Source organism: Podarcis melisellensis (assembly GCF_964234715.1).
Source record: "Podarcis melisellensis genome assembly, chromosome: 9".
In the NCBI taxonomy this organism is placed as follows: domain Eukaryota; kingdom Metazoa; phylum Chordata; class Lepidosauria; order Squamata; family Lacertidae; genus Podarcis; species Podarcis melisellensis.
In genome coordinates, this window is record NC_138541.1 from 47,387,152 (window position 1) to 47,413,594 (window position 26,443).

Genomic DNA, 26,443 nt, shown 5'->3' on the forward strand with positions numbered 1-26,443 from the left:
CAATTTTTTAATAAATGCAAAGATGGTTAAAACTAATTTGATATCCGACAAGTCATTGAAAAACTGATTTCCTTATCCTCCACTTTTTTCTGCTTTTCTCCTTGATTGTACTACTGGCCTCTGACTGCCTAATGCCTTATTCATTCCTCATTTTCTGGGCAGATCACTAGTTTGTGAAGATAATTAGGGACCCCTGCTATTCCATCAGAGACTTGGATCTCGAGGCTAATTAAAATGAAGTGCTGCACATATGCAAGCAGCTGATAAAGGCTTGCAACAAGGCACCTGGAATCCTGGCATTTGGATAGCAGCAACGGCAAAGAGAAGAGGCACGTCTTGGCAGCAGAAAAACTAAGAGGAAAGGCAGAGAATCCTTCACTCGCTGATGTCTTCCATGCTAATATTTTCCAATGACTGGCTAACCTACAGCAGAGCTGAAGCAAGAGAGACAGAAAGTTTTTTGGGCTCTCTTCATTACACTGTAAAATCTTTGGATGAAAAAAGGGAGCTAGAGCAGACTAGAATTTGGATGACCCGGGTTCAGATCCTAACAAGGCTGCAAGGCTCACTGGGTCATCTTGAGCCAATCACACCTTCTCAGCTTGTCACATACATCACAGGGTTGTTGTGAGCACAAAATGGGAGGTAGAAAACCATGCAAGCTCCTTAAAGGCAAGACGGGACGTGAATGCAATTTTAAAACAAGTGGTGCCTGCACATTAAGCCTAGCTGTGCAATTATTCCACCTCTTGTCTGGCGCAGAGGAATTACACATAGAATTGTAGAGTTGGTAGGGGCCCTGAGACTCATTGGCTGGAATATGCAGCTGGATCAAACCTGCAACCTTGATGTTATCAGCACCAGACTCTAACCAGCTAAATTATCCATTGTTGGTTAATGATCATGTGTGAATGTGCGAGCATGAACACATATTCATGATCACAAGACACATATCTATTCCCGGCACATATACACAGCCTACACACTGGGGCACTGGATGAACTGGATCTCACACAAATGCTTGGATATGAACTGGAATTCATTGTAAGGGCGCTTACATGCTGCTTTCAAGGGTTCCCCCACCCCTCCAACTAAGTCATACTCAGAACAAACATCATTATCAATGGACTTCATTGGCATATACAATTATGACACACTGTGCTGCTGCAGGCTTTCAAAGTTTTAAGAAAAATAAGTCTCTCTCTCCACACAGCCATGCCCAAGCCCTGGCAACTCTAAGGCTTCACTTTCGGTGTAAATATACTCTGTGTTGCATCAACAGCAGCTCAGTCGGTGGAGCAGGAAACTCTTAATCTCAAGTCCCACGTTGGGCAAAAGAGTCCAGCACTGCAGGGGGGGTTGGACTAGATGACCCGTGGAGCCCCCTTCCAACTACTCGGCAACCTCACTGAGTTCAATGGGGCTTGCTCCCCGCACCCCCGGTAAATGCGAAGAGGATCTGCAGCTCAAATATCAGTGATCTTGAATACGCGGAGGCAGTCCCCCCCTTTTTTATGGAAGACAGAAGGAGGGAGGGAAAGGGATCCAGGGTCTGCAAAACACATTCGCAGGAACCCGGAAACCCCAGCCGTTCCTTCTACATGCGGAGCAGCTCTCGAGCTCAGAGTTGCCGGGACCCTACGCACAAAACTCCCGGAGGCGGAAGCGCGGGGCGGGGCAGCGGCCAGGCAAGGCGGGCGGGAAATTTGAACGCTTTTTCTTTTTTTCCCCCCACGGCGCGAGAATGGTGGAAGGTCCCGGCTGCGCGCTGAACGGGGAGAAGATCCGGGCCCGCGTGGCCCCCGGGCAGGCAGTGCGGGGCGTGCGAGGAAGAGCCCTGACGACGCCCCCGTCCCTGTTTACCATCACGGCAGGACGAGGCGCTGCCGCTGCCGCCGCCTCTTCCCCTAACGCGGTTAGTAGCGTCTGTACTCCGCAGCCGGCGCGGATCTAAACCTCCGCTCCACCCGCGCTGTGGTTATAGGAATGACTGCAGGGAAGGAGTCGGGCGGCGTTGTTCACAGGGCTCCCTCCCCCCTCATTAAGAGCAGAGGTTGATGATCACCTGTCAGGGGTGCTTTAAGTTAAGATAGATGACCCTCGGCGTTGCTTCCAGATTCTAGGGCTACCCAAAGACACATCCAGCCAGATCTGCTTTTGGGAGCCCACAAACAAAAACGAGGATTACCTGTGGTCTTCCAGGTGTCTTTGGACTGCAGTCCCCCCCCCCCATCCCTGACCAGCCTCTAAGTTGGCTGCGGGCCTGCTGCTGATGGGAGTATTTGCTGATAACACCAAGGTTGCGGGTTTGATCCACTTTTGTGGCACAGCTGCATATTCCTGCATTGCAAGGGGAGGACTCGATGATGCTCAGGGTCCCTTCCATCTCCTATTTTATGAAGATCAGTGAGCAGGATCCACACGCCAGCTTGCTTTAAGCCCGTTTTTCATATTATGGGTGTGATAAGGGCAGATTGCTAGTTCTGCTCCCTGGTGTTGGAAAAGCGCTGGCTCCTGGGTCTGAACACCCACACATTGGCACAGACGGGTTCCCGGGAGGAAGCTGTTCTTGTCTTGGCTTTCATACAATGAGGTGTGGCATTGCAACAACCGCGCTTCCTGCCTCATCCCCAAAGCCCCGTGATTGAAACGACTTGCCAGGATTGCTTCAGCTGCTGCTCCTGAAAATGCATCCATTATAGAAAACCCATTTAAACTAATGGAAAGGACTGGATGTGTTATTGGTTGTGTTGATAGGATTTTAGGGCTGTATCAGCGTGTGATGCGTTTACAAAGGTTATTGCCATAAGCAGATTTGCAGACTGTAAAGGGGGGAAATGGCACATGAATACAGTGGTACCTTGGGTTACATACGCTTCAAGTTACATATGCTTCAGGTTACAGACTCCGCTAACCCAGAAATAGTACCTCAGGTTAAGAACTTTGCCTCAGGATGAGAACAGAAATCATGCTCCGGCAGCGCGGTGGCAACAGGAGGCCCCATTAGCTAAAGTGGTGCTTCAGGTTAAGAACAGTTTCAGGTTAAGAACAGACCTCCAGAACGAATGAAGCTCTTAACCCCAGGTACCACTGTACTTAAATAAATCTTATCATTGAGTTTTTACCAATGATATTTGCATGGCAAGTATGGTGCCCTTTGGTCCCCTCCATTCCATTTTGTTAGGCTCTATATTACAATATTGTGGCACAGTATTGGGCAGGTCATGTGAAACATTGTATAGGTTGCAACAGCGATGTATGCCATCCAGGCTGCCGGTCCTGTTCCTAAAACTAAGCATCTGCAAGGTTGCCCAGTAAACATTCCTTTGTCGCATGTCAGAATTACAACAGACATGACTGATTGACATGAGGTTTGTATAGCTGACACAATCGTCTCGTCCCCAGTAATCATCAGTTCTGACTGTTTCAGCGATTTCGGGCAGCTGTTTGTGAGGGGTTTTTTTTGTTTTTTGTTTTTCCCCTGCACAAAACACTTAAAAAGAAATAACTGGCAATCTGTAATATATTCTTGCCATTAACATAATAAATCAACCATAACGAGTCTGATTAATTTGAAGAGTTGGTAGAGCTTGGGCAAACATCTAACACATGTAAGAAATAATGAGGAAAGTGTCCTCGAGTCACTTTGCCTAATTAGGAAGATGGCAATTTTTAAAAAATAAAAAATTAAATAAATAAATAAAAAATTATTATAAGGAAGCCCGTTATACAATATCTGCTATAGAGTCACTGTCATGCAGGGTTTTTTTTTTTTAAAAAAAGTACAGGGAAAGATCACATACTGAAATTGGCTCACAGGAAAAAAAAAAGCAAAGCAGGTGGATGGAGTTGTTTGTTTGCTTAAAAATGTACTAATGAGGCCTGCTGTTGGTGTGAATGCACAGGACAAGGGAATAGGGTTCTCCTCCTCCGCTTCCCCACTTGCTTTCCCCATGTACACAGCATGCAATTTCTCCACAAGTTTTGATCACTTGTGTTGCCAGCATAAAATTACTCTGTTGGGGCTTGTGGAACTTTATAGAGGAAAAGATGTTGGAATATAAATGAGCAGCTTGGGTTAATGAGCTGTGAACATCCAAGGCTGTATTCCTGATTGGTGGGGTGGGGGGGTACGGAGGAGACTCCCCACCCACCCACCCTGTCTTTGTTCAAGTGCAAGCCAGGAAATTTTATTAAAGGAAACCTAATCCTCAAAAGTACTCTGGTTACGTGGTCTTTGGTTGGAAATATATAGTAAATATTCCAACTTGAAAATGCACAAAGCGTTCTCTGTTTAGGTTGTTTGTAAAGACATGTTTGGCATAAATAGTAAATCCTGACAGCACTTCGTATATATATATTTTAACAAGTGGTAACTTGTATCTTGCCTTTGTAACGATAACTTGTGTTGCTTTTCCCTAGGATACTGTAGCTTTTTTTTTTATTCAGTAGAATCTGGGCACCTTGTAGCTGTACACAAAGCCAAACAACTCAGCACTTGGCCCTGAGCCTGGTGTGTTTCCCACAGAAGGCCCCACATCCAATCTCTTGACATCTGCAGGTGGGGCTGAGAAGGCTCCCTGCCTGAAACTTTGGAGAGTCACTGGCAGTCTAGCCTAGACAGCACTGAACTAAAGATGGACCACTGGTCTGATTCCATATAATGCATCTCCCTGTGTTCCTGCTTAATTGCAACCCTTTGGGAACAGGCCATGCCCATAGCTCAGTGGTAGAGCATCTGATTTGCATGCAGAAGGTCCCAGGTTCATAACCTGGCATCTCCAGGTGGGGATGGGAGAACACCCTCGCCGAAAACTTGGAAGGCCACTGCTTGTCAGGGGAGACAGTATTGAGCTAGATGGGCCAGTCTAGGATTCCATGATTTCTTGAATTCTATGGTGTGACTTGATGGAAGGCAGCTTCCTATGCTACAATCCTTCTGTCTGATCTGCACAAACAGCAGATCATGTGGTAAAACATCCTGGATTTGATTGTTTTATAAAATTATTTATACTGTATTCTGCCTTTGGGGGCATGCCTTACCCAAGGTAGCTCACAGTATTATGAAAAAAAAACCCCACTAAACACAGCAATAAAAAATAGTCAATCTTACTTACTTGAATTTCTTCACACCTCAGTGGCAGGCAAGGGGAATCGCATGACTAACCGCACCTCCCAAACTTGCACACACAGAAAACTACATGTAGTGTGTTTGGAGGAATTCAAGGTTATAATCTTTCTCTCTAGTTGTTGTTTTCATTCAGTGAGGCTTGTCTTTCACAAAACTATGTCATCCCCTTTCCTCAGTTTTGGGGTGTCTAAGAACACTTTTATCCTGTGATAAAGGTTTGTGGAGACTTGGTCCCCGTTCATGTTAAATGCCAGTGACATGGAAGCCCTGTGGTATCTTCTTGTGTTCCTCTGGTAAGTGTCTGGATACAAAAAAACCTGCAGGGTCAAGTTCAGTTATATGATTTCTTCCAAGCTGAGGTGGCCACTGGGCTGGGAGGCAGGGTGATTATAGACTACTAAGAATTGTTCTAGTAACAGTTCCTTTTTCTGTATGCTTACCGGACTCTAGCTCCTTTCTCCAGAGAATATACTTTGAAAAGTAAAGTCATTTCCCGAAAGCAGTTTTCAAACAGCGTGTGCATAATCAACTTGGAAAAGGTATCACCTGCTTGTTGTACATTGCCTCTGCTATTTAGGAGGTGGTAGATTAAGGCACCATACCGTGGGTGGATTTGCTTCCAGATGATCACCAGTGATGGCCTAGCCTTGCTTAGCTTGAGGAAAAAACGACATTCATGGTTAACAATGGCAGGGCATAGTATATGGAAGCCTACAGCCAGCATCACACACTGTAAACTAAGGAACTCTTTCATTACATGTTGAACAGAATAAGCTTCAGTACACCCTTCCTCATGAGCCTATTCTTACTTGAATCACAGTCACAAAGCTGGATGAATTTCTTGCTTTTGTGGTGTGATTGGGAGAGCAAAAATGAAGCGGTTGTCAAGCATCTGTCAGGCCACAATGTATGGCCAGTGGGCTGAGTTTGCCTTGAGAATGAACCAGTTATGCAGGGCTGGTGTAGAAAAACATCTGAAAAACGAGGTCATTATCAACTGTATGCCTTGTTGGATGCACTCAAAAGTAAATTGGCCCTGAAACATGTTATTGAAATGCACCAAACTATTCAAAACTGATACTGGCTTTGGTCAGGCTGATGGAAAACCACTTCTAAAGAAACCTAAGTTCGCTCCCATTCACCCTCAGATTTTATGCATCCAACAGCAAGTTGTTATCCTTTCTAAAATAATAATAAATTACACCATGACCTTCAGTTTACAACATGTTCTATTTCACAAAGACATCTAGAAATTCAAAAAACAAATTGGCAATTGAGAAAACAGCAATCTTGGGCCTTTAAATTATTTAATATTGTGTGAGTAGCAAGGAAGATATTTCATAAACAGTGTCAGCATATTATAGTAGTTTGGCAAATAAATAGCTAAGTGTTGATGCATAGTGTTCAGCATTTAGCGTGTAGTCTTCCAAGAGCTTTTGCTTGAATCATTTCTTACATTCTGTTGTACTGACAGAAGGGTCCTAGTGGATAACCATAGACTTGCACAAGTTGGCTTCATACAAATATTTGGGTATTTGGTTTCATGAGTGTTTCAGCTGGAAAACTCTGAGCAAACTGGCAAGGACCAAAGCGGAGCTTAGCACGAATGCAATTAGTTTTCTTTTGTACAAACATTGGAAGATTTGTCCAAGTGGCCATTTGTGTTTTTAAAACCAACATTTTGATTTCAGATTCTTTTTGGTGCACCTATTTGGTTTCTGTGCTTTTAAAATCTATCTAGAAGGAGTTCCATCATACATTCTTAGATTTATATTTGGCACAAAATTCCCTTTACTTATTTTAATTTTATTGTTGTTGTTATTGTTTTCGCATCACTCAGATGATTCGGAATAAAGTATCCAGTCAAGACGTCTTGAGTGTGCTTAATGGATGTGTTTACAGTGGTGTGGAAACTCTGGGAAAGGAGCTGTTCATGTATTTTGGACAGAAAGCCTTGAGGTAAGTAAAGTGTACATAATTTGGAGGAAATATTGCCCAACTTTATTAAGCCTTGTTGAAAAAACTGGGCTTTAAAAAAGGTGTTGCTTGCTCTCTCCATCTCTGCATGCTGACATGGTTTGCATCTCACACTAAGCCAAACCATGGTGTAGCATGAACACTCAAGTGCAGCTCCCAGAGAGGAGCTCATGGTTGCCTTGCTCCTCCTTGCTGGTTCTGTTGCTAAGCCCATGGTTCAGCTTACTCTGTCATCCAAACCAGGGTTCTTGGTTTAGCTCTCTTGAACAAACCACAAGCCATAAACCATAGGACAAACCTTGGTTAAAACTCATGGTGAGTCTGGAGAGAGCTAAACCATGAGCCTGGGTTCAAATCACACACCAAGCCATGACTTAGCTCAGTGAAAGCATGACAGTGACCCAGAAGGATCAAAGTGGCTGCATTACTTCTCTGCGTACCTACACGCTTTTGTGATAAGTTGTGGTTTGGCTTAGTGCGGCATTTGAACTAGGCCACTGAACGCATTCTCATACCAACTGCAGACTTTTCAACCGTTGACATAAGAATATAAGAAGAGCTCTGCATCTGGTTGTAGTGATTGTCTAGAACTGCAGAAAAGAGAGGAAGCTGGTAGATAAGAGTCTGTTTGTAAGAGATGCACGGTCTAGCAAAAAGCCATTTGTTCACACAGTGTGACAAAGGCCTTCATTAGCGGATTGGTGCTCACATGGAGGTGAATGTGTTGAGACAAATATATACCGTATATAGCTAAACTGCTGATGACCATAGAAGGGGAAGATTAAGAAACAAAAAATTAATAACAATTACAGCAAAAGAAGAACCCCAACTGAAGCCCCAAACAATACCCCAGTTCATGTTCAGCAGCCATAGCCATTGTAGTTGGAGTTATGCCAAAGTAGGGGATAAGCTAGAAATAGTTAATGTTCTGAACTGAGGGATATTCAGAAATTTCTTTCTTTTCTAGGATCCACTTTGGCATGAATGGTTCCTTGCGTATAAGTGCAGATGCAAGCCAGAACAGAAGTGGAGAATTGGCAGTTCTGGAAATACAACTTACTAATGATTTGGTTTGTTTCTACGATGCAACTGTTGAACTTAGGTAAAGCCATGAATGTTTTCCTGTGATATGTTTTTACAAGAGTTCCTGAAGGGGGAATTACTGTGGCTCCAAGTTGGAAACATTGCAAGATGGCTTAAATCAAGCGAAAACTATGCTTAAATTCAAGTAGTTCCTTTTATTTGTTTTATAAGCGGGGTGGTGGTGGTAAAAGGATAGATGTTTGCAAAATGTCTGGATACACACTGGAAATAAATGAATAAATTGTTATCCATAAAACTGACAAAAGAATATACTGCCCTCTCACAAAATATCAGGGTATAACATGTATAACACTACATTGCACAGCGATATAAGAACACGTGTGTAAGATCACATATTTGTACTCCACATTTAATGGAGAATAGTTGCTTCCTTGCAATCTTTGCTCATAAATAAATGCATGTTTGTACTAGGGCTGCAGGCTTGAAACAACTTATTCATTCATTTCTTAAAAGTTGACTAAAAATATGCCCTTATTAATCAGGCAACAGATTTCTTCCCCTCCCTACCCACCCAAAGTATTGCTATATAGTAATGCGAGTCCTGTAGTCTTCCAGATGTTGGTATACAAATATCAGGTGATGGACTGGTTTTTTTTTTAATAGATATTTATTGGAATTTTTAGAAAAGAAATACAATAATAATAAACAGTGTTGCTTTGTTTTTACAAAATTTCATAACATCCTTAGACTTCCTCACGTCTCCCGCTCCCACTTGCATCGTTAATAAATTTTTGTCAAGCAAATTATCATCTTATTTCCAAATTTATAACCACTTATTAAAATACAATAAAAAAATTCTCCTACAAATTTTGTTTCTCTTAATCTCTCTTATTACCAAATTCTGATCTATTTTAGTGATGGCCAATTATTTATAACCAAGCATCCTTCTTAACATTCCACTAAATCACAATATTTTTGTAGATAAATCTTGAATTTCTTCCAATCTTCTTCAATCCTTTCTTCTCCCAGGTCTCGGATTCTGCCAGTCATCTCCGCCAATTGCATATAGTCCATCAGTTGCATCTGCCATTCTTCCAGTGTGGGTAGATCTTGAGTTTTCCAGTTCTTAGCGAGTAGTATCCTTGCTGCTGTTGTTGCATACATGAAAAATGTTCTATCTTTCTTTAACACCTTCTGGTCGACAATGCCCAGAAGAAAGGCCTCTGGTTTCTTGGTGAAGGTATACTTAAATACCTTTTTCAACTCATTATATATCATTTCCCAGAAGGCCTTCACTTTAGGGCAAGTCCACCAGAGGTGGAAGAATGTTCCTTCATTTTCTTTACATTTCCAACATTTGTTATCAGACAAATGGTATATTTTGGCAAGTTTAACTGGGGTCATGTACCATCTGTATATCATTTTCATTACATTTTCTTTCAAAGCATTACATGCAGTAAAGTTCAACCCAGTGGTCCACAACCTTTCCCAGTCCTCAAACATAATGTTATGCCCAATGTCCTGTGCCCATTTTATCATAGCCGACTTAACCATTTCGTCTTGTGTATTCCATTTCAACAGCAAGTTATACATTCTTGAAAGTACCTTAGTCTTAGGTTCTAACAATTCTGTCTCCAACTTCGATTTCTCCACCTGGAACCCTAGCTTCTTGTCACTTTTAAAAATTTCTTTAATCTGAGCGTAGTGTAACCAGTCTCGCACTTTATCCTTCATTTTCTCCATACTCTGCAATTTCCAATTATCTCCGTCTTTTTCTAACAGTTCCCAATATTTTGGCCAGTAGGCTTCCATATTGGGTCTTTTCCAAGCCTTAGCTTCCAAAGGTGAGAGCCACCTTGGAGTTTTATTTTCCAGTAAGTCTTTATATTTTGTCCAGACATTAAACACTGCTTTTCTGACAATATGGTTCTTAAAGGCCTTATTGATCTTAACCTTATCATACCACAAGTATGCATGCCAACCAAAAGCATTGTTATAACCTTCCAGGTCTAACACATCAGTGTCTTCGAGAAGTAGCCAATCTTTTAGCCAGCAGAAAGCTGCGGCTTCATAATACAACCTTAAGTCTGGCAGGGCAAAGCCCCCTCTTTCCTTCGCATCTGTTAATATCTTAAACTTGATTCTGGGCTTTTTGCCCTGCCAGACAAATTTGGAAATATCTCTCTGCCACCTCCGGAAACACTCCGTTTTGTCCAGGTGATGGACTGGTTGGTAGCCTCACCCACCTGCCAAAGAGATCTGGGATGGGATTTTGTTCCATCCACTGAGAAAGGTTTCACACCCCTGGTTTGCTTAGACAAGCTAATTTCAAACTTTTGCTTATGAAGTTTTATTCAATAACCCATAGTTACGGTTAACCACAGGTTACGGTTCTGGCATAATGTTAAACTGTGGTAAATCAGAATGGAGCTTTAAAAAGGGGGGGGGGAGTTCCTGGTTTAGAACTATGGATTGCTTCCTGCTAAATCCAGCCTGGCTTTGGGCAGTTTTGTTTTTTCTCTCTTGATACTACCTACCGATAAAACAACTACTTAAATATTTTAATTGCACAATGCATTGCTCACCTACTCTCCGCTTACAACATACCCCCCCCCTTAACCTTGCAGGAATGCTGCTGAATGTGAACAGAAAGTCAGAATGCTAGAAAACTTGGATGTATGCTCTCCAAAATTTAGTTTTTTAAGAGCAGAAGGTGAAATTAAGAAGCAAAAGGGACGTATGTTATGTGATGTGTTGCTCGACCAGGCAGTGCTACCTGGAGTGGGAAACATAATAAAGAACGAAGCACTTTTTGACAGTGGTCTTCATCCAGCTGTAAAAGTATGTGAAATATTCCTGGCTTCCTCCTACTTGCAGGTTTGAATTGCGAGAACCAGAGTTTAAGAAAATATATGCAAATCTGTACCATTTTCATAATGGTAACAGAATATTAGGCACCTGGCCATGGCAGTTTCAAAAAGCAGATCCTCAAAAGAATCTTCTCACAAAAGGGATGTGGCATGCAAGTGGTCTTGAGAAGAAAATAATTCAGGTTGATATTTCCATATTGGGCAAGTGTGCTAAAATGAACAGTTTAAAAAGTAGTAAAAACTCACAAAGTATTCAAGTACAGTGGCTTCGGTTTATGAACAGCCCTGTTAATGAACTATTCAGTTTACAAACTCCGCAAAACCAAAAGTAGTGTTCCGGTTTGCGAACTTTACCTTAGTCTACGAACCGAAGCCAAATGGTGGAAGAGCACTATCGGTGGGAGGTCTCATTAGGGAAAGTGCCCCTCGGTTTAAGAACGGATTTGGTTTAAGAACGGACTTCAGGAATGGATTAAGTTCAGAAACCGAGGTACCACTGTATCTTTTTAAAAAGCCATACGATGATAAAATTGGTCCCTGATGATGATTTTCTGGTGCCTGAAAAGTCCTATGATGATCTCCTTGGGGGTTCCTGACTTTATGTGTGCCGCCCCCTGAACCAAATCCTTGCGTAAATGGTGGTTCCACTGTATATCAACTCCCTACATTTGATCTGGAGAGGCTGGAGGGAAAGGGGACCTGGAAACAGCCATAGTTCAGTTGTAACCAAGCTGATTAAAATTCCAGCACTGATCCCCTTTAGGTGATTGTCAAGATAGAAGTTAATGGCACTACCTGGTGTTCATGTTTGTGGTAGAATTTTATACATGTCTTCTCAGAAGTCCACAGACTTCAATGTGGTATACTCCCAGATACATATCCATAGGATACCAGCCTTAAAACAATTCTAGTTGTCCCGTTACCAGTGATGTGGCTTCTTAAGATAGGGGTTCCATGTCCACAGCCTTTCCTTGTTTTAAGCAGTGACCCACTGTGGTTTGGAGAGTCCTTGGCTGTCATTTTTTAAACCTCTGCTCCAAATTCCAGGCCTGTCAGCTAATGGATGAGCAAGTACATCACTTGGTGAAAATGACTCGGGATTTCACGCTACTCTTTTATAAGGTAGGGAGAAAGCCCTTTCTCAAGAGATCTTCGAAAACTGCATTAAAATGTAAATGCTGAACATGTGTCTTGATAGTAAAAATGTTTTTAACACCATTAGTATAAAATTGCTTCACCCAGCCAATTGATTGAAGAGGCTTTTTCTCCCTGGCTGATTGAAAATTGCCTGTGGAATCCAAAGGGAAATGCACTTGAGTCTTTTAATTTTCATAGGACTTGGGGCCAACTGATGTATTTAGAAAAAGTAGGAAAGAGCTGTGCCACTCCACTAGAGAGCCCAGGCAGAGAATTACATGATTCAATGTTCCCAAGCCATCAGAAATTATCTGGATATAGAAAGGTAACACAACCAGGGGAAGTGGTTTTGGTCTTCAGCATGCTAGGTTTCTGTTTGATTATTTTTTTAATAAGAAAAATGTAATGTGAACTCTCCTGGAGTGCTGCACTATCAGCTTTTTCTGTCCAGGTTGGTTGGTGCTTAAGCACCATTGATGGTAACTGCCAGAGAACTGGTAACTAACCCATCATCCTTTGCACTGTCCTTAAAAGATGAATTGCATTGCTTGACGTCTTGCTTACCTATAAGTCAGAAAGCTAGGGGAAATGTTGATGGTTTCTTTTCTCTTTTTTGCGGATAACCTTTTGCTTATTTTGCAAATAAGAAATATGGGTTTGTAACATATATATATATATATATATATTAAAGAGCTTATTGGTTCACAAAAAATGTGCATTGTTGAATTTCAACCAAGGGGAAGCGAGGAAGTCACTTAACAAGGTCAATAAGTATAATTTTTAATAAGGTTATGATTTTTGTTTGTTTGTTTTGTTCATTTATAATTTTGTGAAAATTAATTTTAAAAATTGAGAGAGAAAATGTGCATTGTCTTTTTCTGACAACAACAAAAGCCCTGCAGTGATTGACAAGCAATTAAAAAAAAAGCAAAGATAAAGTTATAAGAACATATTAAAAGCAGATTTAACAAAATAGCATCATTTGTGCTGCCCGAGGAAAACAAACCTCTTTGCCCAGTGCCAAAACAAGGCTGATGCATGGTTATTCCTCTCTGGGGAGATCATTCTATAAAGGGGAAGCTAATTTACAGGACAGAAAAACAGGAATTTCTCAAATTCATGGAACTTTTTTTAACTGCCCAAAGTGTGAATGTATTTAAATCTCTGTTTTTGGATTTATTTATTTTTTTAGTCAAGGATAAAATGATTTGACAATGTGCTGGAGCTCTGGCTTTCTAAATCACATGAATAATAATTCAGTTCTCTGTTCTAGTGTCGCAAGACGGGATCAGCGTTGTATAAGCATTACAGGGTGTACAAGCGCCCTAACTGTAGTCAGTGCAGAGCAAAGATCATGGTGTGCCGCTTAGGAGAGAATAACAGAATGACGTACTTCTGTCCTCTGTGCCAAAAGGACAAGCCTCAGCTTGTGGATCCTGGGTAGGTTGTTCACCTTTATCAAACATTTTCTAAATTATCTCAGCATTCTGAGAAGAGCTGGTTTTAGAAATGCTAACCTTTTGCTCAATAGCTCTCCAGCTTGTCCAGTGTCAAAATCCAACCTTTGGCGTTTGTTTGTTTTAAATGGCATTCTGTATTTTTCTGTCACTCCTTCCTCCTCTCTCTGGGCTACCCCTGCCCATTGCCCAGCCACCTGAATTAAGCCAGCAATTCTGTACGCTAAACCTTGGAGCGAATTTTATTGAACTTATTGGGACCAAGTAGATATGGATAGGCTACCACAGGAAAAGAGTTGGATGTGCACCAGGGATGTCCAACCCGTCAATTGCTATCAATCTATGTTTACAAAATGCCTGAATACACTGGAAATAAATGAATAAGTTGTTATCCGAAAGAATATACTGCTCTCTCACAAAATATCAGGGTATATAACATGTTTAACAGTAAGATCACATATTTGTACTCCACATTTACAGGAGAATAGTTGCTTCCTTGCAATCTTTGCTCATAAATAAATGGATGTTTGTACTAGGGCTGCAGGGTTGAATCACCTTATTTTTTAAATGTCCTGATTAATCAGGCAACAGACTTCTTCCCATCCCTCCCTACCCACCCAAAGTATTGCTATATAGCAGGGATGTCCAACCGGTCAATCGTGATCTACTGGTAGATCGCAGGGCCTCCCTGGTCGATCCATGTCTTTTGTGTGATCCTGACTGATTCACTCCCCCCCAAAAAAAATACTTTGAACACGGTGGGGCTTATTTCAAGGAAGGCATGCATAGGATTGTGCTGTAAGTAGCCCACCTACTTTTTCTTCGTCTTCCTTTAAATATTTTTCATCCCACCTCTTCTCTCCCTTAGACAAAGTGGTTATTTTTAGGGCCGTATTCCCTGATTCTAAAACAGTAGGGTTAAGGAGCGCATTCACTGCTGGAGTCACACAGATATCTTATTTTCATCCCCCTTGTTTCTCCCATGCAAAATAATGCAGGCAGCAGGGTTTCAGCTTGTTAAGCTGCAGATGGAGGATGTCTACTGAGAGCACCAGGGGGGCAAGCTTTTATTGAGAATATTTTCTCCACGATTCAGAAAAGGGGAGAAAAGAAAAATTCTGCTACCTTCTAGCTAAATTGGAAGAGATTTTCAGGGAGGATCGTTTTAAGAACATAAGAAGAATTCTGCTATTTAAGACTAAAGGCTTGCCTAGTTCAGCATCCTGTTTCTTACCTTGGTCCACGAGATACCTCTGGAAAACCCAGAAGGAGGGCAGCAGCCTCCTCTCATGGATGTCCCCCAGTGGTATCCATGTACAGTGGTACCTCGGGTTACATACATTTCAGGTTACATACGCTTCAGGTTACAGACTCCACTAACCCAGAAATAGTGCTTCAGGTTAAGAACTTTGCTTCAGGATAAGAACAGAAATTGTGCTCCGGTGGTGCGGCAGCAGTGGGAAGCCCCATTAGCTAAAGTGGTGCTTCAGGTTAAGAACAGTTTCAGGTTAAGAATGGACCTCTGGAACGAATTAAGTACTTAACCCAAGGTACCACTGTATAGCTAAACCGTTGCTGTGAGGGCAGTTCTCTGGCCTGATGCAATACCTGCCTTTTTCTTAGAATGAATTATGTATTTGTCCTCTTCTCTCCCCTCCCCCAGCAAAAAAATCGGATGTACTCTTTGGGTAGGTACATTTAAGACTGCAGTGATAGCATGCCGCGTTAAACTATGGTTTGGTCAGGATAACAAACCGCTGAGATGGGAAAGCAAGAAGAAACATGTGATTGAAAATGGCTTCCATCATTCATTCCATTCCCTGGTTTCCAAATCACAAGGGGGGAGCCTGCACATTAGCATCCTGTCCCAGCTACAGGCTGCCCCCACAATGAATGGATATTGGAGGCTGTGGGGCTGAATCTAGCAAGCGTAAGTCCGCACTCTCCTCCTCATATGATTGATTGTTGATTACATGAGGAACAATGCCCAGTCAGAGTTATTTTGTTGAAATCCAATTCTAAAGCATGGAAGAATTTGAGAATTAGGTTGGAACACAAAGTTCCCTTTTATGTCCCCCCCCCAAAAAAAACCAACCTCACCTATATCCAACAATCTCAGTGCAGGATACACAGAAGCATGAAACAACAGTTCCAATCACAAGCGGGGGACGGAGTGGGCAGACTTCTCTTCTGATCTACATGTGTCCATTGGAACATGTGTATAGAGCCCTCTATGTATGGCAGCTGTTATGACTGTACAGGGCAAGGGAGGAACCTAATTTCCATCACTTCCTGGCCTAGCATGTGTATTGAATCTATTTGGAAAGTCTTGAAGGGCTGGATTGCATAGATCAGGGATTGGCAGCCTGTGACCTTTCAGACATTGTTGGACTTCAGTCCAGTTCAGTCCAGCATGACCAACCACCAGGAATAGTTGGCGCAATGATTGAAGAGTTTCCAGAGAGCCAAACAGTAGCCATCCCCAGTACAGGTGGCTGATATGCCACTGTGTTTTATCATCCAGGGCTTTGAAATAAGTAAACTCTCATTGTTGTTTTTGGGAAATACACTTTTGAGGAGCGGGAATAGTGCCCTTCCCATTCCATGTCTCAATAGCCAAGTTCATAGCCTTGATAAACCCTCAAGGCGAAACTGGAGCCTCCAAGCTATCAGATGCAGCAGCCCAACTTTCCCCCTCGCTGGTGGCCAAGCTATTAGAATCCAGTTTTGAATCTCCCATATAACCCCTGGTGGAACACAATGCTCAGAACAAACCTCTCAACATGTTAACATCAATTTCCCCCTTTCTTTCATTGTGCAGCAAACTGCCAGGAAGAAATGGTTTAATTGGCTGGGCGTACAGCAGGGGGTCGTCTTGTAAGGAACAAGTTGCTCAGGAATCGGAAGAGGAGTGGGCCTGTACACTATGCACGCTGATAAACAAGCCGTCTGTCAAACTCTGTGATGCATGCCTGACTCCAAGGCCTGAGCGTAAGTCTATAGGGTTGTCTGACTGGCATCGTAATGTATTACAGCAGTGCAAGTAACATGGAACCGTTTTGCTTTGCTTTGTGTTGTTTCTACTCCTGTTCACAACATACAGGTAATATGTTCATTAATACGCTGGTCCTAAATGCCTATTACTTGCCCTAATGCTTCAAATCTGAAATAGTATATGAGGAGGAAGACAAAGGATATCATTGATATTATTTTATTTCAGAGTTGCTTTATACTTTGTGGCATGGTGCATGCACTGTTCTCTCCCCCTCTCTTTTTCTCTCTGCAGAAAATGCCACTCCCATTTAGCTAGACATGTCCCCAAACATTTAGAGACATGTGACGGACATGTGGTTGGAATTGGGAAGCTGCTATTGGATGTGGCTTCCTGACATGTGTTTACTGCTTATTTGTTATCTTTTCTTTGTGGACTTGACCCCTTTGATGTAGGAACTGTAGGGGTAGCTAGCCTAGTTTGAGGGCCTGCTCTGGTTCCCCAGGCAACTTCTTCTGGGACCCCAAGACCTGGCCAGTTTTCATGACAGCATCAACAAGAAGGAAAAAAATAGTGGGATGCAGCACTGGGGTTGGTAGGCCCAAATTCCTGACATGGATGCAGATCTTCCCTTCCCCAGTCATTACACCAATGACTAATGTGTGGGGAGAAAGAATGATAGCCAACCATGATTCATCTAATCTGTATGTTTCGGCTGTGGAATGGGATGGGGGGCAGTCTGCTGGTGTGCCTTTTGCATGTGTGCATAGATGAGGCTGTGTTTTGAATGTGTGGCATGGAGGGTTGAACAGGGCCAATATATACTAGCCACCCCAAAGTCCCAATTAAAAAGTAAAAAAATGAGAAGGTCCTTAGGTGTCCTAGCTACATGGGGTGGGAAGAATAGACAGCCCTTCTTTCCACAAACTAGGAAAGAAATTCAGAGGAAATCCTCACTCAGGAAAATTAAGATAGAGAAAGGTTATATGAAACAGCCCTGAGCAGATGCCCGTGTTCTTAGAATCTGCATTATAAACTCAGAAACTTGTCTCAAGGAACAACTGTTTGTGCAATAATAGCATGTTCCTTTTGTAACTCAAATATATACTTTCACAGCTGTTATCCCATCCCATGCTGCATGAATTATTCAGTTAAACCTTTGGTACTTTTTGCAGATTTCAGCAACTTCCCTGAATTGTCAGACCAAATGTTCCATAAATTGAAAGGGAATGCATTTGTAAGGAGAAAAAAAAATCTTTTGTAGCTGGAAGGGACAAAAGCTGTCCGCCACCCTGTTAGTATTTCAAAAACAATAGAAGTGTTTGTGTGTGTGTGTGCATGAAAAGTGTTAAAAACCTGTTATAAAAAATGTGATTTTAAAACTAAGTGTTGAAACTTCACATGGGTATTTTTTTGACACCTTTTACAGTTGGAGCACGATGTTTCCGTGCACTGCTCTGGTTCGCCAGAAGCGGCTTAGTCATGCTGGCCACATGACCCGGAAGCTGTATGCCGGCTCCCTCGGCCAATAAAGCTAGATGAGCGCCGCAACCCCAGAGTCGTCCGCAACTGGACCTAACAGTCAGGGGTCCCTTTACCTTTACAGTTGGAGCAAACACCAATCACTCAGCAATGATGTCTTTCATTTCTCCCACAAAGAAGAGCTGTTCTCAGCTGCAGTGTTCAGCTTCTAATCCCTGACGCACTCTACTTCTCTGCCCTGCCCTACCCTGATTGTATTTCCTCCTTTCTCTTCCATGATTCTCTCCTCCTTGCTGCCTCTTCCCTCTCCTTCCTCCTGCCTTTGTGCTTTCTGCTATGCTGCTCTAATTTATCATGCTCCCCCCCCTCTAATGGACAAGCCAGTTTCTTTTAAGAAGCTCCCCAAGTTTGGGTTAATATACTCTTTCCTGCATGTCCAGTCTCACCTGGATCAATTGCTGGCTATCCTTACTAACTGCAAATCAGGGGTGGGGAAACACCCACTTTTGCCTCTTCCTTGCCCAGCAGCGGGCATGTGGCCCCAGAAGGTTGCATGGCCCTCAGACTGCTGTCCATTCTTGTCACTCTTCCTCTTTCAGGTCTATTTGTTTTGCACCTGGTCTGCCAATTGCAGTCCCTGAGAAGGTGTCTTTACCCATAAGGATGACATAGACTAGTGAAATATGCCGGGAGTGGGCTTGGCTGTCAGTGGAGCACTGATGCTATAAGCATCTGGTAGGATCTTCCAGTCGAAGCTCCTGGAAGCCTTTCACACTCGGGACCGCGACTGGCTGTAAGGGAAGGTTGAGAAAAGATGTGCCGACCTGCTGTAGGCCTTCTGGAGCCAGCAGAGTGCTGGGCAAGGGAGGTTAGTGAGCAACTGTATCTGCAGTCGGGAAGGATTTCTGTTGTCTGCCAAAGTTGCTCTTGGCTGATTGTCTTCCACTAAAATGTCAGCCCCAGGAACCTAAAGATTTAGTCTGTTCAGAAAGTCAGATTTGCCAATTAACTTCTCTCCTGGAATTTATGCACCCAGCTGGTTCCCTAGAAGCTGAAGCGGACCCAATACAACAAAGGCAGCGTGGCTTAGGGCTTTAGAAGAAAATCACGATAATGCTCTTTTTCTCTCTCTCGGCATCTTTCATTCCAGTTGTGAAGCTTTTGAGCTGTTATCAAAGTCCAATGCTGGCATCTAAAGACTTCTTTAACATATGTTTAAATAAAGCAACTTTATCTCAAAAATCTACATTAAAATAAATTCTAGAGAGGTTTTTTTTAATAAAAAAGGTGATGTAAGTAAAATGATTTCCTCAATGTTTATAATTAATACTTTTGTCCTAGAATCAGAATTGTAGAGTCAGAAGGGACCCCAAAAGTCATTTAGTCCAAGCTCTTGCAATGCAGGAATCTCAATGCACCGACGGTCTCCCACCCAATTTGAAACCATACCGGATCCTGCTTAGCTTTGCAAATGTGCTTGCAGTTTTCCCCTCTCCACTTAATTAATGTATGTAAAATTCCCTTAATTAATTGAATGTATGAAATTTTACTTTCTCTGAAAAGACCCTTTCAAAAACCTAAGTTATTCTACATTCCCCATTCTTGCATATGTTGCTAGTGTGCATTTATAAGGCCCTTGCTGTCTTTCTACAATGCTAACCTGAACTGACTTGAGTCCCATTGATGTAAATGGGGATGTGCATCAGCATACAAGCCTAGTAGACATTATGGATAACTATTTCTTAAGGAAGAACTGTAGCTCAGTACTTTCATGCAGAAGGTCCAATATTCAATCTCTGGCATCTCCAGGGAGAGCTGGGAATGTCTCCCTGTCTGAAACCCTGGAAAGTTGCTTCCATTCAGGGTAGACAAGCTGAGCTGACTGGACCAGTGGTCTGACTTGGTGTAAGGCAGCTTCCTATGTTCACAACTATTAAAAGGACCTAGGGGTCTTGGTGGACCACAAGCTAGAACATGTGCAGAGGGCAACCAACATGATCAAGGGCCTGGAAACCAAGCCTTAAGAGGGTCTGTTGAGAGAATTGGGTATGTTTAGCCTGGAAAAGAGGAGGCAGATATGATAGCCATCTTCAAATATCTTAAGGGCTGTCACAGGGAGCTTGCTTGTTTTCTCCTGCTCTAGAGGGTAGGGCTTGAACCAATGGATTCAAGTTGCAAGAAAGGAAATTCCGACTAAAGAACTTTCTGACAGTAAGAACTGTTTGACAGTGGAACAGACTCCCTTGGGAGGTTGGGAACTCTCCTTCATTGAAGGTTTTTAAGCAGGGGTTGGATGACGATGTGTCGTGTATGATCTAGTTGAGATTCCTGCATTGCAGGGCGTTAGACTAGATGACCCTTGGAGTACCTTCCAAATCTACCATGCTATGATTCTATGATTAGTAGTGTGTAGATTCCAGGGGGTGATAAGTGGTTCAAAGAGGATACTAACTGGGATCTCTTCCTTTTCTTGCTATCTATTTTAAGTTCCAGAAATACAGAAGAATGAAGCTTTGGCAGCCTTTAACAGCAGCTTAATCAAGTACCCATGTAATAACTTTGGAAAACCAAGGGGAGAAATTAAGATCAACAGGAAAACTGTGTTTGGGACAACAACATTGGTGCTGTCAGATTTTGCTAGCAAATTGCCTCTGCCAAAGCATAATGGAAGCAGAAGTCTAACTCCAGATGGAAACTCTCTGTGTGATTCTTCACAAAATGATTATAACAGCACCAACCACCATGCTGTAAATACACCCGTATCATTCTCCCATCAATATAATTCTTTAAAGCCGGCACAGAAGAAACAGAAGATTGATTCCTCATCTTCATCTGTTGGGACGATCAATGAGAATTTAGCAATCAGGTTTGTTAATTCCAGATCTAAACAAGATTCCTCTAAAGTATATTTCACTGAATGTGGACTTGAAAGGTAGAAATTGATGGGTGCAAGGCAATGTTTAGAGGGAAACATTGGTTTGGGGTTTATTGTGTGTTTTGCTTTTGAAGTGGTTTGATATATATTCCGTCCAATAAGGATAATGGGTAACTCATGAAACAGAGTTTGTTGCTGCTGTGTGTCCCTTATTTGTCACAGGATCGCTTGTGACTTGGGCAGCTTGTTAGATCAGAAGAAAGGGGAATTTGCCAAGCTCAAGCGGCTAACTGCAGTGGCAAGAGACTAGTTGCTGTGTCTTAGAAATGAAGTGGGGCAGAAGCCCTGGAACTTTACAGAATTTAATTGTAGGTGCAAGGGGGCCAGTGGGCTTCTCTATAGCACAGCAGAGCAATGTATTCCTTGCTGCCTGCTTCCATACTTGGTAGCCAAGAAACAAAACTGCATTGTGGTGTAGCACCATGGTTGAAAGTGTTAGCCATGGACCTGGGAGACCAGGGTTCAAATCCTTACTAGGCCATGAAGCCCACTGGGTGACCCTTGGCCAGTCTAGCGTACCTCACGGGGTTGTTGTAGGGGTGAATTATTAATTTAAATTGTATACCGCCCTATGCCCATAGATCTCAGGGTGGTTCACAACATAAAATTGAGGCTGGAGAGAACCAGGTATGCCACTTTGAGCCCCTTGGAGAAAAAGACTGGATATAAAGGCAATAAATTAATAAAGTTGTACCTTGGTTCTCGAACGCCTTTGTACTTGTACATTTTGGTTCCTGAACGCCTAAGACCCAGAAGTAAGTGTTCTGGTTTTTGAATGTTTTTCAGAAGCCAAACGTTCAACGCGGCTTCCACTTGAGTGCAGGAAGCTCCTGCAGCCAATCGGAAGCTGCACCTTGGTTTTTGAACAGTTTCGGGAGTCAAACGGACTCCCAGAATAGATTAAGTTTGAGAACCAAGGTTCCACTGTAAAGGTATGGGGTGTATATAACCCATTTGAGTAAGGAGCCAAGTAAACCATTACCCAAAGTTGGGCCTTTGGGGAGGTGGTGAAGACTGAGAGGGGGTTGGAGGAGGATGTCAGAGTTCCCAGGTAGCACTTTACGATGTACACAGGAGCGCAAGAATAGCACCGCCGGGTGGAATTTGGCCTTGACTTGTAGAATTATAGCAAAAAAAGGTTGGCTGCTGCTAAATCAAAGTAACAGGGAGCGAACTAACCTTGTTTAAACATTAACCATCAAGGAAGATGCCCTTGTGCCTTGTAAGCGAAGATGCTCTCCAACTCTTCTGGTGACGCTAATGTTAGGGGAGAGTAAAGCTTCCCTGCCACCTTCATAAAATATACTTTTCTGCTCCGCCAGTCAGACTTCCTCCTCTGTGGAACATGATTGGGATCATTAAAGTAGCTTTGATCAAAGAGCATGGAAAATTGTCTCCGAAGCGGACAAGTAGGTAGAGATCCCCATGGCCTGGTCTAAGACACTTGTAATAGCTTTCCAGAGGGGGAGACTATAATTGGAGGGAATTGGACCTCGAGTACGTCTTGCTGCTGCCAATTCGGAATGCCTTTTAAACAACATGAAAGGACAAAATTTATGCCAGCGACACCGGAATGGTGCTGTTTTATATTTTAAAAATTGAGATAAAATAAGAGGCCATGCAATTTTGGGACTTTAAATTTGCCACTTGCCCTTCATTTCAATTGCCTGGATGCTCAGTGAAGATTCCTTCAGTTTTATTTAAAGAAAAATCAAGTAGGGCAGGTAAAATATCCGGTTTCTCTATTTTGGTCACTACACGTGTATAACAATGCATTATTGACAGCTGTGTACAAAAGGCAAGAGTGTTTGGTGGAAGGGAGGAAGAGTGTTGCTGCTGCTGTTGCTGTAACTAATCCCTTTTAACTTCATGCAGTTTTTATTATTATTTTGCAACCTGTCATTGCAGAGCACCTCCAGTTAATATGACAGATGGTTCTTACACATTAAATACTGGCAACCCTCGCTGCAGTAAACACAGCCGCTTCTGCGTTCTTCGCGTGGTGAGGAAGGACGGAGAAAACAAGGGCAGGCAATTTTATGCTTGTCCTTTACCCAGAGAAGCCCGGTGCGACTATTTTGAAGTACGTGAGATTGCGTAGCCTTGCCGAGTACCCTTGAAGGGTACAACTTTTTCCCTCCAACCCATTATAATTACTCATGGGTTTCATTCGTACTTTTGGGATTAGTGTACTGGAAGGAGAATTACAATGTCACTGATGAAGTTAGCTTTCCTAGATAACTTCTAGACACATCCTGGCCACTGCAGAATGGTTTTCTGCATGGAGTAGAGTCGTGGACTTTGAATTCAGGTTTTACACTAAAAGGTTTTCATTTATTGACACTATTAAGAGTTAATAGACACATAGAAAGCTATGGCTTATTGATATCCCTTCCCCAGTTCTGAAAGCAGAAGCAGGGGGGATGCTCCTGTCAGTCATGAGCGGGATTTAACTGCCTGGCTAGGGTGACTTCTTGCGTGGGGAGGACACAAGAGAGAATTTGTTTGAAGAGTGGAATTGATGCAGAGATGGGAATAGAGATTATTCTTCAATCAAGTAGCCATTGCTGTCCTTGAAAAGCTGGAGAATGGGGAGTTTGGGAGAGGGTTCTCCCCCTACTTCTCTGCCTCTTCAACCAATAGCCATCTAAGGCAGTGATGGGGAACCTCAGTGATGAGGTTCGCCTTGGGCCTCTCAGTCAAGTCTTCAGCGCTCTCTCCAGGCCACAGACCTGCTTCACATCCTCCTGGGATGTTTTTGCCTCATTGTGGAATGTGTGGTGGTACCTCCTTCTTGCTCAGATGGAGACAGATTTGTTCCTTCCATATACACATGGAGGAAGGAGCAGCACTTTCTTCTCCCAGACGTCATTGCAGCTTGTTGAAAGGTCTGAAAAGGGCTCCCTGTGCAAATTAGCGGTAGTCGCTGCAAAAAATAAATAAATCTAAGAATCTCTTTGTATGGACCTTGGCATCCTTTTCAGACCTTCTACCTCATGGGGCTGGGACCAGCAGAGGACAGATATGTTGGGAGTGGGGCCAGTGTATACACGCCACTCCTCTCCACATGCTTAATATACACATGGAAGGAAGTTCTGAAAGGGGAGTAAAAGGCCCTCTCAACTAACTTCCCAAGGATAGGCTGAACGCAATATACAATAGATTATTTTCACGTGGGTTTTGTTCTGTTAACACAGCAATTACACTGGCCTCTGCTATGCAGTAAGGAGTGCAGTTATGTCATTTTGACCTTCAGATTCTGAAAAGGGAGAGAAGGAATTTGGAAGTGTGGGGAAGTGAGATCTATTGCTATTCAGCTATGAGGTACCAGAACTTTACTTGGATAAATTGAACCCATGTTGCCTCCAGAGTCAGATAAGACTCCCGAAAACTCTACTCTCACAAAGTCAAACCAGTGGAGCTCAGGCGGTGAAACATATAGCGTATTTGAAAGAGAGCCATTTACCCTGATTATTAGCGGTTGCCACCTACCTGGCAGAATTAAAGTCGAGTTTCTTGCCACCGGTCTAAAAGAGGGATCTGATGTTAAAAGGAGAAATGATTTTTCTCTACAGTGGGCAGACCTGCATTTTCCCTTCTGCAATCACAGGAAGCGCAGCATTATGAGGACGGTGTTGAAGATTGGTCCTAATAATGGAAAGAATTTCTTTGTGTGCCCTCTTGGGAAGGATAAGCAGTGTGACTTCTTTCAGTGGGCAGAAAATGGTCCAGGAATGAAGATTATCCCAGGATGCTGAGCAATTCATCTCCAATACACCATCTGACGTTAATCTTCTCAAACTGTGTGTACAACGCTGCTCTTCTCTGGGAGATACTTTAGGAGGGTCATGATCAAGTGGTATCTTGCGATTGCAAATCCATCTAGATTATACATTTGGACATGCTTTCTTTTGTTCCCTCCTTCTAACTGCCTCTGTGATTTGTTTTATCTATCTAACACTAGAAGCTCTCATGTGGAAGGGTTAACATATCTGAACAATACCCAGTCGTATCTTTTGTTGTCTTGTTTCTGCCACCCCACCCCACCCCAAATTGCTTAAATGCAATCTTCAGGAATTATCTGGATTTAGTTGTCTCTCACAATGTGCTACAATCTGTCAACAAAACATACATTTTTAGTCAGAGTTTGTACATGTTGTTTGTCCTTCAGCACTTTCCCCCCACTCCCAATTCTTAAGCTGTGCTTCCATAAACATTTATATTTCAATGCATTTAAGATGAATAGATTTTAATACACTTTGTAATCGGTTATGAAAGATTAATATATTCAATAAACTTGTTTCTAGCAATGACGAGCCTCTGTTTGTTCTTAAGGATTGCTCTGAATGAGCTCCTTGCCAAAGTAGAAGGGATGCATTTAACTAACACGCTTTGTTTGTTGCAGATCTGTAAGTGACCTTGTGATGGTTTTCCCTTCACCTTATGTTTCTTTATATAGGAACCTGTCCTAAGAAAAAAATGTTGCTCCTTTGGAACAGGTGGTCAGTTTAGCTTGGCTTATGCAATCAGCCTGATCCCCTATGCAAAATTAGGCACATGCATTTGGGGTGGTTTGGTGCATTAAGTCTACATAGGCTACTTGCACTTAAATTTGATGGAAATTTGGACAGCACTTTACCCATCTTTTTAGATCCATGGAGTTTGGCTAACAAGCATGGCAGAGTTGGCCACTCTCTTAGCATTTATTGGTGACCTGTGCAAATGGATTGGACACATGCCTATTTGGGAGTAAGTCCCATTGAATTTAGGTTGATTTAGTTCTGAATAGACATGCATAGGGCTGGGCTCTTGGCATAATTCTTAAAGACAGCTCTGGCTCCAAACATTAGCTAGGTTAGGCACTGGCCAAGAGCCCCATGAACCCAGAAGGACCTCTTGCCCTGACCTCCCTGCCAAGTCCCTGGGTGGTTGTGGGTTTTTTTTTTGGGGGGGGGGAATCTCTGCTCCCACCTGCAGTGTTCACCGATCATTTTAAATTTACCCAAAATGCAATGCCCTAGCCTATAGATCTACAAAATCTATACGCTGGTTAGGAATATAGACCCACAGTGGAGCATTGCATTTGGGGCAAATTAAGGTGATGGGTGGCCATCACAGATGGAAGCCCATTCAAAAATGGTAAAAGGTAAAAGGACCCCTGACCGTTAAGTCCAGTAGTGGAAGTCTCTGGGGTTGCGGCACTTCTGGCGAACCAGAGCAGCACATGGAAACGCCGTTTACCTTCCTTCCGAAGTGGTACCTATTTATCTACTTGCACTTTGATGTGCTTCCAAACTGCTATGTTGGCAGGAGCCGGGACCGAGCAACAGGAGCTCACCCCATACCAGGGATTCGAACCATCGACCTTCTGATTGGCAAGCCCTAGACTCTGTGGTTTAACCCACAGTGCCACCCGCA

At 42.8% G+C, this 26,443-nt stretch overlaps 1 protein-coding gene across 1 annotated transcript; it reads left to right on the plus strand.

Moving 5' to 3' along the window:
• Positions 1-1,587: 1,587 nt before the first annotated feature.
• On the plus strand, positions 1,588-25,329 carry NEIL3 (nei like DNA glycosylase 3). The gene is made up of 10 exons (XM_081926070.1): positions 1,588-1,915; positions 6,972-7,090; positions 8,076-8,210; positions 10,780-10,993; positions 12,070-12,144; positions 13,433-13,599; positions 16,438-16,607; positions 20,578-20,956; positions 22,934-23,108; positions 24,601-25,329. The coding sequence occupies exons 1-10, from the start codon at positions 1,745-1,747 to the stop codon at positions 24,781-24,783; spliced, it is 1,788 nt and encodes a 595-aa protein (XP_081782196.1). The 5' UTR covers positions 1,588-1,744; the 3' UTR covers positions 24,784-25,329.
• The last annotated feature ends 1,114 nt before the right edge of the window (positions 25,330-26,443 follow it).

Coding starts and splice junctions, on each gene's coding strand:
- NEIL3 (XM_081926070.1), top strand. CDS start 1,745: ATGGTGGAAGGTCCCGGCTGCGCGCTGAACGGGGAGAAGATCCGGGCC. Junction 8,211..10,779: donor GATGCAACTGTTGAACTTAG/GTAAAGCCATGA, acceptor TTAACCTTGCAG/GAATGCTGCTGAATGTGAAC. Junction 23,109..24,600: donor CCCGGTGCGACTATTTTGAA/GTACGTGAGATT, acceptor TTTTCTCTACAG/TGGGCAGACCTGCATTTTCC.